Here is a 15,117-nt window from a genome sequence, read left to right on the forward strand (position 1 = left end):
GCACAGCCAACAAACTCCTGCTCTCCCCTCACCCAGCTACCCCACTCTTTTGTAGCACTCTTCATTGGACACAGCTGTGGCCTGTTAAGGGCAGGGCTGTTCCTAATCTTTGGTGATTAGTGCAGCTGCAACTCCTCAGGTGTGAGATTGCCTTCTGCACTATTCTCTTACATTCCACCCCTCCACAAAGCTGTTTATACCAAACACACATTCAGTTCAGTCTTCTAGATGATCTTGCTGGTTACTCATCAGAAGACGGGCTGGAGGATGCCTGCTTGAGTGCAGACTTCAAGCTCCATGGCCTAGAGATGCCCAGTTACAAGGCTCTTGGGTTCAACACACAAACATTATCAGAAGTGTCCTGTTGCCATGAGGAACTCACCCCACTGTGGTTCTACTTCTGTAGTTTATTCCCGTGTGTTGTTTCACCCTCCTCCCCTTCAAAGCTAGATACACAAAGTTAATCAAATTACTATTCTCAACATGCATATATACTAACTGAACTGTTAAAGAAAAAAAAACCTTTAGAAATTCATCTTCAGTTAAGAACAATGTAAGATTATTATCCCCAAGAAGAATATCTATCCTTGTACTCTGTGTACTTTTACAAATCCTGCAGGTTTTCTTCCCCACAACTAGAAACTAAAGCCAGACCCTTTCCATATTTTTTGTGAATGATACTATTGAGAATGAGATTGGTACTTGACGGGTAGAAAAATAAAACTAGCCAGAGGCTATGGGAAATGCAGCAATGACATTTATTGGAATTTCTTCAGGCATTACATGAAAAAAATTTAAAGTGAAACAGAGGATAAAGCTCATTCAGTGCATCTTTAAAAAAAAAAGATGTATCTGAATAATCTTGGTTCTTTGTAACAGACGCTGCTGCAGTTCCTGGGATTAGATTTTTATGTACACATCAGCTAAAACTCACTCTGAACCAAACTGCAAAGAACTGCTTTTTCACTTGGCATTTCCCCATCTAGTACAATACGACATTCTTAAAATATCTAGACAGATTCCACATAATTTTATACACAGTGTTAAGACCTTTCACCCCAAATGTAAAAAGAGAGACTGTTAAGTAAATCAGTATCTTTAATCAAATAAAACATCATGGAAGTAAAAAAAAAAAACAACAAAAAACCCAGGAGAGCCGAAGCCCCTGAGTTCCACAGCAGTGTGCAGCAAGTAAGCACTGCTGTTTCTCACTTTTATGGTAACATAAAGCATAATACTTAGAAAGCAGTGGTAGTCAGTCCTTGCTTTCTAAACTGGACAATCTGATGTGAAAAGACACTGCTGTATTTGGCACTTTGCTTAATTGGTTTTCTTACTAAAACGAGTAAGTGTTTCCTGAAATACAGTATAAACAGAAAGGGATAATGTGAGCCACAGTAAAATGCAATTAAGGGTTCAGACATGCACTCCAAAATACTTGTCTATTTCACATTTGTCTAAGCTTTCTCAAAAATTCCACTCAAAAACATTTTCAAATCTATATGCAACTTTTTATATCTCTATAAACATAATTTCTCCCTTGAAATGATCAGAGTTTATCCCACCTTTTGTCCAGAACACACAAATTCATGTTTAAAAAAAAAGACCACAAAGTAGTATTAAAACAGGAATAGCCTGGCAAGTGTTATTAAAACTGTGCCTGTACTTCAGGATCCCCGTTGAAATGTATAGCCACTGTATATGTGAAAACTGAAAGGTACATAGTATCTGAGACTTGCTTGGTCCTCTCTTGTGCACTCACACTTAACTTCCTGCAACCTACCTCAATTTTCTTCTCAAACAAAATTTAAAACAGCTTTCTACATCCCAACCCAATTAGACAAGGCTTCTTGCAGCATTTCTTTGGTTAAATGAGAGCCCCTGACACACCTAACTCTTACAACAGACAAGTCTCGGGTGGAAAATTAACATCAGGATAAATCCCATCCCACTGTTGTGCTTCCTTTTTCTCCATTGACCATCACACCCAGGGCAGGTGGAAGCAAACAGGCCAGGAAGGAAGTGGCAGTCACGGCTAGCTCTTGCCTTTGCAGACACGATTCCTTAGCTCTGGGCAATGGAGGCAGAGCTATGATGCGATGCTTGCTCGTTTCCAGTTCCAACATGCACCTGGAATTGCACTGCTGACTGCTGCAGCCCAGGCAGCGGGTGGCACTACAGCTCCCTCTGTGCAAACCATGTCACTGTACTGGTTCTGCTTATTGGTCTGTGCTCACAATGTCAGTAGAATTAAAAGAGAGGCACGCATGAGTTCACACAGGTTTTCCACAGAAGATGTGAAACATGCTGCTTTTTGGAGGGAAAATTACATTCTCTTTTCTTTTTTCTTCAAGTATTATTCAACATATTCAATATACATATATATAAAGACACATTATCCTCATTTCACTACAAGACAAGCACATCCAAAGTGAATTTGCAGATCACCATTATCTTTGTCTACTCCAATTTCTCCTTTCCTTTAGGTCAACTCTAAATATACATCTACTCATCATAATTACATGTGAGAATCCTTTATTTCCCCCTTGTGATTTATTTACATAATCATAAAAAATTTATAGCCTGAATTTGCATTCTGACACTTGATGGCCCATCTGTAGCTATGAGTGTCCCAGCACTATTTTTGGGTAATACCATTGCCTATTGCTAAGTAGCTATTGAAAGCAGCATACTCATTTTTTTCGTTCCCTTTTTGTTTTTGAAGAAATGCTGCCTAGAAAACCCTGGTTTATGGCTTACTCCATATTTTATTATTTGGGTTGTAGTTTACTTCCTTCAGGAGCAGTTCACAGTCAGACAACACTTCTGCTGGCAAATACTTCACTATCTGCTCAAGAGTCTTTTGATATGTTATCTTCTCCTGTTCCAGGGACTGAATTGCAGTCTTCATTTTATTCTCTCGTGTCAAAACAGTCTCCAGGCTGGCTTCCAGACTCTGAATTTTAGCATGAGCAACCTGCAAACAATAACATTATAATAAATTCATACATTCTGAATAGTTTTCTTTCACTATTATTATATAGTATCATAATATTAAAATTATGATGTTTTTATGTAGCTACTTCTAAAAGACATCTGTGTAGGCAGACAATGCAAGGAATGCACTCTGTGTATCATACACAAAATCTCCTCATAGTGACCCGATCAATCTGAAGAACTTCTCCAAGCTTTACAGAGGGAAGGAGACATACAAGTTGCAGCAAGCAAGGGACAGCTGAGAGTAACAAGGAACTGGAGCCGAAGGGAGAAAAAGGAAATCAGCAGCTGAAGTAGCACTGGAAGACGTGACCTGTCTGACAGAGATGGAACAAAGGGAACCCTCTGTGATAAAGTAAGTTAGGATGAAGAGACTGGAGGGAAGGAGAAGCTCAACATTAAGTCTAGAAGCAGACTGTGTTCCCTATTCTCCAATTAAAAATCTACAGCTTCCTCTGACTAGTCAAAGAAACCCTGTACCACAGCAGCAGCACTTCCCTCTGTGGGTACTGGAAGAATTCTGACTGCTCCTAGGAAAGGGTATAAGCAGAGGAATGAAGAAGTTATGCAAACAAAAAGTTGAAGAGGTTAAGCACTGAGAAAGATGCATTATTGTAAGGCACTCTGAAAGAGCAGGAAAGCTTTCACAGAGCCTTTCAAATCAGCCACTCAATTATTCTATGCCTTTGGTGCATTTTCAGAACAGAGCTAAAAGCCACAGCTGCAGTAAATAAATAAAGAAAAATAAGAAAGAAAAATCAGTAATAGTAAAAAGTTCAAGTGATTCCTGCTCTCAGTATCAAAAGAACACAGCACCCTTAGCCCGCAATCACAAAAATAATGAGGACTTGATCTGCCGGTTTTTCCTACCATTTTTCTCTTTCAGAAGCTGAAAGTGCTTTCTGAGCTCTTTGCAATACTTGTTCAAATTAACAAATATAGCAAGAAATAGCCTGATGATGAAAAAAACAAGACTTAATCTTTCAAGAAAATGCAAGACAATACAACATATTGCAACTGAAACAAGTCTTGGCCAAGCTATGAGACAAAGGGTAAACAGTGAAGGAGGAAGGGCTTTTTTAAAGCACAACTTGACCAGGAAAAGTCTGGTGGGCTTTCAGATGTAATCAGGTCTGCTAGGAGAGACCACCTTCCAAAAGTAGGACTATGAGTTTCAGCAGAAGGAAACAAAACAACACTGCCTACAAAGGCCTGGACCAAAGAAGTCTGCTGTACGATGAATTATTTCTTAAACCTTTCCAACAGGGAAGCAGAGAGATGAAGGGACAGGGAACTCACTTTTCAGAAAGATAAGCAAATTTTGCCAACAGATTTTATGGCAGATAAGGGTAGAGAGATTTCGAGAAGAAATAAATCTAAATCAAGAAGGAGAAGTCCAAGGAATGACAAAGGAGTTAGAAGTATGCCTAGCAGAAGTGAATCACTGTAATTAAGAGAACTGCTCAACTCCACAAGGTCTTGCAGTAAGAAGACTTCTTACATACACTTAATACTTTTTGCTCTATTGGCTGAATCACAGGAATGACTTCACCATGAGTTTGTAGCCTAAGTTGTTTACCTGTAGCTTCTCCAACAAATCCATGTTTTGCCTCTTCAGATGATTGTTTGCCCTCTCCAGCTTCTCCAGAGGTTCACCTTCATCACAGGGACTCACATTTTCCTGCAGTTCATCCTGAAGAACATGGTACTCTACTTCATAGGCATGGAGCTGTTTTGAAATATCCATCTCAAACACCTGCCATGAGAGAAAAGACCATTTTTACTTACAGTAGGGAGGACTTATTCCATGTGAATGTTTGACTAAGAGTCAACTCTCCCTGATTAATGCTTTTCCTGTTCCCTTCAAAAAAGTATTTTAAGGTGATGCCTATAGTAAGAGCATTATAACAGAGTTGTAGCCATAATAAATCATAGACTTCAAAATAAATTGGATCCTGCCTTTCACAATTACCAAATACCATTTCTTACTACGAGATGTATCATCAGAAAAGTCTTATGCAATCCAAGAATTTTATAATATGACAAAGTTTTATTGACTGTTGCTCAGGAATATTAAGTAGTTCAAGACATAATTTTTAAATCTTGGATTAATCAGATCTCTGCCTTCAAATCTGGATCCCTTGACTCCAAGAGCTCATTTACAGACTTCTGTAAAACCATTCTTCATGGTTACAGTTTCCATGTGCTCTATCCCTGCATGATGCGCGCCATTTTTTTATTGGGATACATTAGGGACAAAGCATTGTGAAGACCACAGAACTGAGCTTCTAACAGTGATGGGACATACGACCCTGATCTGTTTACAAATCGAGTTATGTTACAGCCTCTCGGCTTCAGAAAATTACCAAAGATTTTAAGACTAGGATTGGAAGGATGTCTACAGGGACATCAATTTTCTGTTTCTTATCCTAGAGATCACAAACATTCCACCAACACAAGACACACACAGATTCCCTGACAAAACAAGTTCTGTTTTACTTTCACTGTTCTATTGTATTCAATGAGATAAAATTTAAATTATGTAGTGTTCAAGCTCAGTAAATACCATTTTCCTCTACATAGCTACCTGATCACTCATCTGTGCATTACAGATCCGCATCATATCAACATTTTTCTTTCATTTCCCATTATAAGGGGATGGTCCTGGGAACTGCAAGACTGAGCCAAACAACTGCCCCTGCAGCCAGGCTAGGCAGCAGCACAGGGTACAGGCAGAGGATGCAGATGTGGAAGGCTGCTCAGCATGAGGGCACACCCCAGGCCAGCACAGCTGAGCTGCCCTGCCCTGCATGTAACCACAATTCAGCTCTGCAGGCACCATAACCCGTTCTTACTCTATCAGACTCGGCTTTGCACAAAGCCCTTTCTACCCTGCCCACACAGCAGGGCTGCTCTGCAGCCCATGCAGAGCACTGAACAGATTTAAAGTCTAAGAGTATTAGAAGTGTTAAATTACCATCTCTATCATTTCCAGAATCAATGAGTTGTGAAAGACACCAAAGTGCCTGACATAGGTTTAGCACGGCAATGACAGTCCATGCAATGAGGAAATGAAGATTTACATTGTCTAAAAATGAATTCTTATCTAACAGCCCCTGAAAGAGTCAAACCTGAACAAGCCACAGGAATGCACAAGTGTTTACTCTACCCCTGCACATGGTTTTCTAGAGCTCTTCTGTCATCTTTGAACTACCCACCTGAAGGGGGAGCGCTGCTCAAGGTTTCACAATTAAGTGCTAGACAGGCTCACTCTCAATTTGCAGCTTTAATGCAGAGGAAATTAAGTTACAGATATGAAGATTCCAGCCACTGACAGTATTTCTCAAGAAGCTTTACATATCTTCTTCTGAGAAGACTTTTGCCTATAGTGTAGGCATTATTCTTTTAAAATAAACTAAATACGGGGGGGGAAATGTAAAGAGAAAAACATCCTTACCTGAGTAATAATTTTTTCCATTTGAGGTTTAGTCATATCTGGAATAGTGGTTTTAAGATAATCAACAATGTTCTCAAAACTCTCACATCCCATTATAGATGTTTCTTGACTGCTAAGTAGGCTCAGTGCTACTTTAAATATGACTTCTGTTCCTTGAAGAAAAATAATGTCTAAAAGAGAAAATAATTTAAAATTATTTTAATTTTGAAAATAGGAGCTAGAGTCACTGGATTAATACATATATTTACTGGGATGTTCTTTGTAATCAAACACAGTGCAGATGGATTCAGCTCAGAAGTGCTATCTGTTTTATTTCAACATGAGGATAAAGCATGATAAAGCATGAATTTTCTTTCATCTTACAGACGTGAGAGAGCATTAAGGAAAATACTGCATACTTATTATGTCTGTAGCAGTTATCTGCAATAAGCATTTCACCACTGTCTGCCAGAGACTTTATCCAACTGCTAACTGGTTTTAAGTGCTCTGAAAAGAAGTTGGGGGGGGAGATTACAACACAACTCTTCTACAGGCAGAAGCTATTCTTAAAAAAAAAAATTAATTCTATAACCAGTTATATTATTTTCAAAATTCATAGTAGCGCTCTTACTAGCTATAATCTAAGCCCTAAACCCTTACTTTGAGGTATAATTACATGGATAAGAGAGGAAAGTCTGGGCTCTGCAGGTCAGTAGATACAGACTGTACAGAAATAGGAATCCTGAGGACAGTAAATAGAGATTCTGCCTCATGATCAGTGGTGGATTTGAAGTTACTGAGATGAAGGCAGCACATGGGGCTTTCAAATAAACCTCCTGAGCTGCTGCCTCTGGCACACCACAGGGTGTTTGTTCAGGGCTACACAACTGAAGAAATTCAGTTCCTGATCCTGATACTCAAGAGGTCATCCCTGGCCTAATCCAGGATCACAAAGACACTGATGAGGCAGCCATCTCCCTTGAATGCAGCTCCTGAAATTCTCCCTTCTCAAGTCTATGATGGACATTCAAACAGCATAAATATAAGTATATAATTTGTGAAAGGTAGACAATAGCCATTCCTGGTATATGACAATGGCCTATAAGACACTGAAAATTCAGGAATTCAAAGCATTAAGAATTAAAATAACACAGTAAATTTTCAATTTTAAAATGGGAATGCCTTGCTCAGCTTATTTACAGAGAAGTGAACACCAAAACTCCTTCCCATCTTCCTCATCCATAAAAAATACATTTAGGAAAGAAAAAAAACCAAGCAACAAAAAAGACAGAGACATAAAATGCTCAGGTGTCCCAGAATTCAGAAATCCCACTGGGAAACAGATATTCACATGAATAGTACACCACTGAGAAAGAGATACACCAATCATTTGTTCACCCAGACAGCAGCAAAAGGGTTTGCTGTAAATGGAAAAAAAACCTTCTGCAACTGAGAAAGTACTGAGGAAAAAAAATTCAAAACTTAAAATCAAACCCAACTAACCTAAACCCTCTTCCTGCCCCCAAGCCAATACACCACACAAACTGAGAACCTAACACACTCCAGTATTAAAACATGAGACAAAGTCAGGTTGAATTTCCTAAGAAAGGACAAAAGGTGCCCTATGAAAACAGAAAGATCAAAGGGGAAAAAAGGTATCTGATTTATGATGAAGTACCTTACATGTGCATTTAGATTCTTGGTGCATATACAAGTACAGTGAGTTTTGCATTAATAAATAAATTTAAATTTAAAAAAAAAAGGTGCATCACCAGAGATTTGACTAAGCTGGAAGTTCTTGTGGATAAGAAAAGAACACAAAAATAATTACTTGACATTCTGACACTGTAAACACTACCAGGAAAAATCAATATTTAGGCTCTGTACTAGATGTTACCCGAAGAGGAGTTTTTAATAAGAAAACTATCTAAATGAAATCAGAGGCATATTATGAATTGGAAATTGTTCAATATATAACTGAATGCCAAAATCAGCATTTAAGTTCAAATTTTCTTGAATTTTTTTAGAAAGCACTTTAGAATTGGAATTCAGAAATGCATTTTCTTTTTTCAGTTCACGAGTTCGGCAAGATGAACTTTTCTATTGATATAAACTGAATACATTTGCATAAAATACATTTGCAACAATAAACTTTCTGCTGTTTACATTTCAGAAGTCTCTTAGGTAGGAAGAGAAGATATAATTATTTGCTCAAGTCTGATGTTTCAATAAATACCTTTTGGATTTTCCTCTTACAAAGGAGCTGACATCCCACTGTGAAAAGTGTTGTTACTTGCCACGCACAACCATCACCCCAAACGTCCCCAGCATGTAGAAAACTACCCCTGGAGTGCTTCAAAACACAATGGATATTGTTCTGTTTATTATTTCAATAGAATAAACTTTCTTACCAAACACTCTGGCGACAAATCCCAATGAAAACTGAGATGCGAACAGTGTAAGAAACCACGGTGCAGCATAAAGACTGGGACTGATTTCATTCTCCTCAAGATGATTATACAGGTCTCTGTGATAATCATGCAGAAGCCTTGAGAGCTGATACATCTGAATCTACAGTGCATGAGGGGATTGGAGGGGGGAGAAAGTAAAGAAACAAAAGTTCAGCTTTACTCAGTTTTCCAAATTATTCTTATTTCATTCAAGGGAAATTAACTTCAGTACAGATGGCACAGTAAAATGAAGCTTAATTGCCTCCTGGGGCCTCAAGTGGTATTTACTCATGTATAAACAACCTGCCACTAATGAATTAAAACCAACAGGGCAGTCAATAACAAAGAACAGTTTGAACCTGATTACTAATGAAGTCTATTTCAGATTCAGAGGTTTAAGGTAAGAAGGGAATATATTGATCCAACTTGTCAACAAACCAGAACTTTCAGTCTTGCAGCAATGAAAGTAGTTGTACCTCTTCCAAGTGTGAAAATTCTCCATGAGTTGTGACTAAATTTACACATTTCAGCTTTCATTCTCTGAATTTTGGCCTTATTTTTACTGCATTTAAAACTCCAATGCTCCAGCCATCACAACTTTAGACAGTTTCTGTACCCACAGAATACATTTTACACAGAGATCTCCCAGCACATCTCCCAGTGGTCCTATGGAATTTAAGATACTGAGATACTGATGCAAAAAAAGTGTTGCTGTACAACTATAAAAGGTTGCAAGGGAAAGTGGTTGAAATGTGCTCTTCAGGGCTAAAAATAACTTAGCACTCTGTGCTAAGTTATTTCCTTGCAATGCTTCTCTCAGAAAGCAGAAGATAAGAAGCAGACATATATTGATTAATTGTCAGGTCCAATTTTATTGTCAATAGTGCTTTATGCTTAAGGTGAATCTGTTCCTCAATAAGAAAATGGCTTTAGATTCAGCTATTTTCCTATTTTTGAGTTCATGCCTGCTCCCTACCAAAGTGGAGTGCACTTGAAGCTACCTGTTCATCAGCACTGCACACAAGCAGAGGGATCACTTTCATTTGAGTAAAGCAGCTAAATTTGCGCATGCATTTGAGTTCTTGCTTTAATTGTGTAAGATACCAATTAAGCCCAGATTGGACAGTGTCAATACAAAACACATGTGTGAAGTCAGAATTGCATCACAGAATAAAACAATTGGAATAGTTCATTATGGACTAAAGATTTAGATTACTACTTTTTCCAGACAACAACTAAAAAATCTAAGTCTAGTAAGTTTTCATTATCCTCAAGAATCATCCAACATTTTTCTTCTACATGACTGAAGCCAGTTCTGCCCATAAGCTTGCTCATGTTTCACTACTGTAAATGCAAAAGAATTTGCAGTACTCTACTCCTACTAGAAAACAACCTAAATATAGTAAGACCCTCTAAGTGTTCTTGCCTAATTTGTCCTGAGCAGACAGAACTTTAACATAAGAACTGCCCAGAAGCAAACTGTGGGGAAAGACAAGTAATTTAATTTAAAAGGCAAACAGTACTACAAGTGGTAAACCTCCTCAAATTTAAGAGTGTTCTTACTAAGAGGTTCTGCCAATGAAACCGTCACACTCATTTGAGCTAAAATGTCAAATCCTGGCCATGTGAAAGCCCAGGACAAATCATCAGCTGTTAGAAGTCTACATCTGCAGTTTAACACACACTAACTTAGAGAGCATCTACCAGGGGTAAAAAACCCCACAAACACACATCTATCAGAATTTCACCCTCAGTGGTTTAAAACATATTTTTGCAGGGAAATGGAACAAGAGGAAGTAAAACAATGCTTTTTATGGCTGTTCAGTCTTAATTCATCAAAAACACACTTGTTATAGCATACTTACATCCACAGTCCTCTAGCGTTTTTAGAATAAGCACATACAGTTTCTTTAACTACAATCTATTCCATTGCTCTGGAGATTTGCCAAATAAGCTCCTAAAGTGACTGGCCATGAAAAGTGGGATTAAACTCTCCCTTTAGTTTTACTTAAGTGTTTGCTATGCAGGGAACATGGGAAAAAAGGAAACTCTTCCATCTGCTGCTTTGTTTTCTCTTCCTCCACTGTGGATTATAGAAGTTTTAACTCATCAATGGTATATTCGTTTATAATATAAAGGGTTTATAGCATATTATAATTATTCAAATCAGGGGACAGTTGCATGTCAAGGTGAAAGATTTCTCAAACTTTAAACCCTAAAATTTATACAGATCTGAAAAATGTTTTGTTTCCCTCCTGAACAGTCTTAAGTATCAAGACTGCAGATAATATTGCAGAGCATGCATCATTGCATAAGATAATTAAACGATTAAAAATTCATCTGTTTTCTTTCTCTGTTGAGGGTGATGGAGTAGAAGACAACAAGAGAAAGAGCTGAGATGAGGAGTCAAGGCAGAGCAGCCTCAAATACAAATGCCTGCAGAATACACTGACTGGCCACTGTGTGTCACTATTGACTTGACTTGGCCTTACAAGAGAGACATTTACATGCAAGTGCTCACGGACTGAAGAAAAACAAAATCTAATTAATTTTTAAACTCCATCCATATGTGACAAAGCATATCAGGTTTTTTCTGGCATAAGGAAGAGAGAGCAGTGAGGAAGAGAAAAAGAAAAGCAAAACAGCAGGAAGCAGAATTTCTGGAGAGATGACAGGACTATGTGACAGGAAAAACTCTGCAAGTTTTAAACTTCTCTGTTTGCAAATTGAGAGACAGTAAAATATACATGTACCTCAAAACAGTATAAGAAGCTTCATAAGGCCCTGGAGAACTTAAGCAACCCCTATAAGTGCTCAAAAGTAATTTAAAATTCTGGTTTGCTCCAGAAAGGCTGACTTACCTGTAGGGACATCATGTCTGGTCTGTACTGTTTACGGAAGCCAAGGTCATACATGAGGAATTTCAGCATTTCAAAGGCCTGCTCTTCACTCATATGTAGAAGCAGCACTCCAGCTACAAAACTTATACCTTGACAATAACCAACTTCTTTGTCCAGCAAAGAATAGGCTTTCAAGAGGTTAAACAGTGATAGCTGTCCTGCTCCCAGGTGTGTGGAAAAGTAAGGATGTGTAGGGAATGTCCGTCCTGATGTAAAAAGAGAGGAGTAGTTGATATTCAATTCTTCTGAAGAAAAGCCCCAATCCATCTGACAAACAGCATTTCTCCTCCCTCAGACAGCTTCTTTTTGCTTTCATATGCATTTTGCCTTCAATCACATTAGTCTGTATCTTACCACTGATTTTGGACTATACCTTTTGAATCCACTAAATATTCTCATCTGTACAGAACTTGCAGAACCAGCTGTCTGATTTCTCTTTTCAGACAGATGCAGAAGGGCATAAATATGAATGGCATAGGCTAAGAAACCATCTGCTTCCAGGACTCTAAGTGGCATACACAGTATCCTGATGACATAGAAAATGGAGCTCATAGAGCAGCATCTATCTTCAGCAGCAGCTTCTACAATGACTGGTGTGTTTTTCACTCAAAGACCCACAAACCAGTGGGAAAGAACAGACTTACCTAGATCTACAAGGATGGCATGCTGTTGAGCAGTCAGCTGTTTCAGAAGTTCTTTGTAAGAGATGTCAGGAGGCTGCTGCTTGTTTGGCAGCCTGTGCCTGACCCGGTGTTGCACAGCCAAAAATTGCCAAATTTCTCCCCGACGACTTTTTGGTACACCTGCAGGTCAGTCAGAAAACAGAAGGCCTAAGCAGAGGGATGGTTTTAGTGCTACAACAAAAGAATTTGCTTGGTCATAATTTTGGCTGAACCACTCTGGAGGATCCCTTACAGAGTGAACTCCACTCTCAGTGTGTTCACTCAGCAGCCACGGCTCAGTCCCACAAACTAAACATGAACTACAAACTTAAGGGCAATTACACTGTGCATATCCTGGCAACTGAGGTACAGACATCCCTTGCTTTGCCATTTCTGACCTGTTAGTCTCCAGCAGGAAAAGATGCACAACTACACTCAGACTATAGAATGACCTGTTTAGAAAAGCTGAACTAAATTCACAAGTGTAAAATTCAGGGAAGTCCTCTTTTCCTTTGCAAAGGATTGCCCATGTCAGTCCATAGATGTGGGGAGATATACCCCCTTTGATATCTGACTCTGTAAACCAGCTTTGAAAGTCAAAATGTCAACTCTACTAATACCTTCCAGGTAAACAATTATTTAACAAGAAGACAAGTTAATAGCCATATCCTTGTTCCCAACTCTGAACTGCAACCCAACAGCAGAAAACAGGGTATCAACATAAATAATTTGTTGGCAGACTTCTGCAGGTCACTAACAGGAACTGCCTTATATCTACAATAATTTACTGTGGTAGCAATTTAAACTTCCCTTCTGTACCACAGCCAGATTACACTGAATTATTTTTCAGCATCTGTAACACAGATATGAGATTCCATGGAAGAGAGCAGAGCAGTGCAATCAGGCCCACAGCTGCATTATACTAACAAGACCCTTTGAATATCCTCTTGGCCTATGGCTAGTCCACAGGAATATCTACTTCAAGACAAAATTCCCAGCCTTTCACTCCAGGAAATGAAATACAAAGTGACCATATTCCAGACTCTCCAAAACTTGGCTCTGATTCCTCTAGGTTTTGGGCACAGTCCACAGCAGACATTATGGTCTTGCTATCTCAGTAAGCAAGTAAAATCAGAACATCTGAAATTCAGAACTGGATCCACTGAGCAGAAACCAAAAAGTCATAGCATTGGCTGCTGAGGCTCCAAGTTCAGTCTTGAATGTAATGACACATGGAAACAAGATGCTACTTTCAGGAGTATGACTATACATATTTCTGCATTGCTGACATTGCAACCTGCATACACAGCAGAGCCTATTTTCTGTTCTGCAGAAGGCAGCACCTTTGTGAAAAGAAGGCAGTTTTTTGCTACTGGAAAAGAGTATTGCTGATTTCTGCTGGTATCAGAAGGGAGTAAAAAATATGATGTTGAGACTTCAGAGCTAAATAAATACCTTCTTTTAAAGTGGAATGAATATCTTCCATGTCACATCGGATTTTGGCTCTGCAGTTTAGTAACTTCTTATCCCAAATATTTATGGCATCTTTCTGACATGTGCCAACCTCATCATAATCCAGTTTTACTTTTCGTGATTGGAGCTCATCTCTGCTTGCTAGAACACAGAACAAAAAGGAAGAGCACATGGAAAACCAGAATATCAGAAAATTACAAGGTAAAAACACATACACTTATTCCATTCAAGTTAGATATATCTATCCAACAATCTGACTGGTGATAAATACATCTAGAATTCTTTAGTTTATCGCTTATTTGGGGCCAGTTGTCATAAGATGCTGCATATGACAATTTAACTTCTCTTACTGGGTCATGAATATTAGCAATTAATGGCGCAAATAAAAATATTTTTTAAAGCTTGGGGCAAAAAAATCCACTAAACAAAACCCCACAGCACCTGCTCTGCAAAAACACCTTTGATAATTTTATTCTTGTTTTTATTGAACATTACAACTGTTTTGAGCATGGAAAGTCCCAAACATGTGAATGTTTGTATTAGAGATTTAGGCAAGCAAGTTAGGCAAGTCTTCTAAACTGAAGTCTGTCACACTGATTCCAGTTCTTACACATCCCTTAAGAGAGCAAGAAGAGCTCCTGGCACTGGCAAAATCAGGCAGACCAGTGCAAACAGAATAAACCAGCATGAACAATATCCAGAAAGACACGTTTGTGCTGAAGCACAGAACTCTTGCTGTTATAAACTTAAAAGCTTTGCTGCACAGGACTACCTGGTACAAAGTATTTATTGTGCTACTTCTGAAATAAAGCTGCGTTGTCACCCTGGCATTTCATGGAGAAGCAGTTTTCATTTCCATTACTAAGAAATTAATTCTGGGTATTTTATTATTTATGATGCATGTGCAGAAAACCACTCTAGTTCCTCTAACTACTGGTACAAAAAACTGAAACCAAGACTTGAATATGTCTCAATTTAGAGAGATTAGTTTAACTGCCACTGGAGTGAACTGTACATTTCACAACATCACCTCTGAGAAGCAACTGAGTTTATCCCAAATTCACCTTGATCTGTGCACACTACTTCTTGCAGAAGCCCCCTTTCATTTACAAATGCATCCTCTTTTCCATTATCACCTCTAGGTGAAAGCAAACTCTCGCTCACATTTTATACATCCTGCAAAACAAGACCATCTGTTC

The 15,117-nt window shown here is 38.6% G+C and overlaps 1 protein-coding gene across 3 annotated transcripts in view; it reads right to left on the reverse strand.

Moving 5' to 3' along the window:
- Nucleotides 1-735: 735 nt before the first annotated feature.
- Nucleotides 736-15,117, reverse strand: part of TBC1D4 (TBC1 domain family member 4) — a 99,704-nt gene continuing 85,322 nt past the window's right edge. For all 3 annotated transcript variants that reach the window (XM_059493379.1, XM_059493380.1, XM_059493381.1), the window contains 7 exons: nucleotides 13,901-14,059; nucleotides 12,428-12,586; nucleotides 11,745-11,989; nucleotides 8,845-9,004; nucleotides 6,455-6,624; nucleotides 4,577-4,753; nucleotides 736-2,977 (listed from right to left, as the gene is read on the reverse strand). In XM_059493379.1, the coding sequence (XP_059349362.1) occupies nucleotides 2,750-2,977; nucleotides 4,577-4,753; nucleotides 6,455-6,624; nucleotides 8,845-9,004; nucleotides 11,745-11,989; nucleotides 12,428-12,586; nucleotides 13,901-14,059 (1,298 nt within the window). In that variant the 3' untranslated portion in view covers nucleotides 736-2,749. The remainder of the gene's footprint in view (nucleotides 2,978-4,576; nucleotides 4,754-6,454; nucleotides 6,625-8,844; nucleotides 9,005-11,744; nucleotides 11,990-12,427; nucleotides 12,587-13,900; nucleotides 14,060-15,117) is intronic.

This window comes from Ammospiza nelsoni, chromosome 2, assembly GCF_027579445.1.
Source record: "Ammospiza nelsoni isolate bAmmNel1 chromosome 2, bAmmNel1.pri, whole genome shotgun sequence".
Classification (NCBI taxonomy): domain Eukaryota; kingdom Metazoa; phylum Chordata; class Aves; order Passeriformes; family Passerellidae; genus Ammospiza; species Ammospiza nelsoni.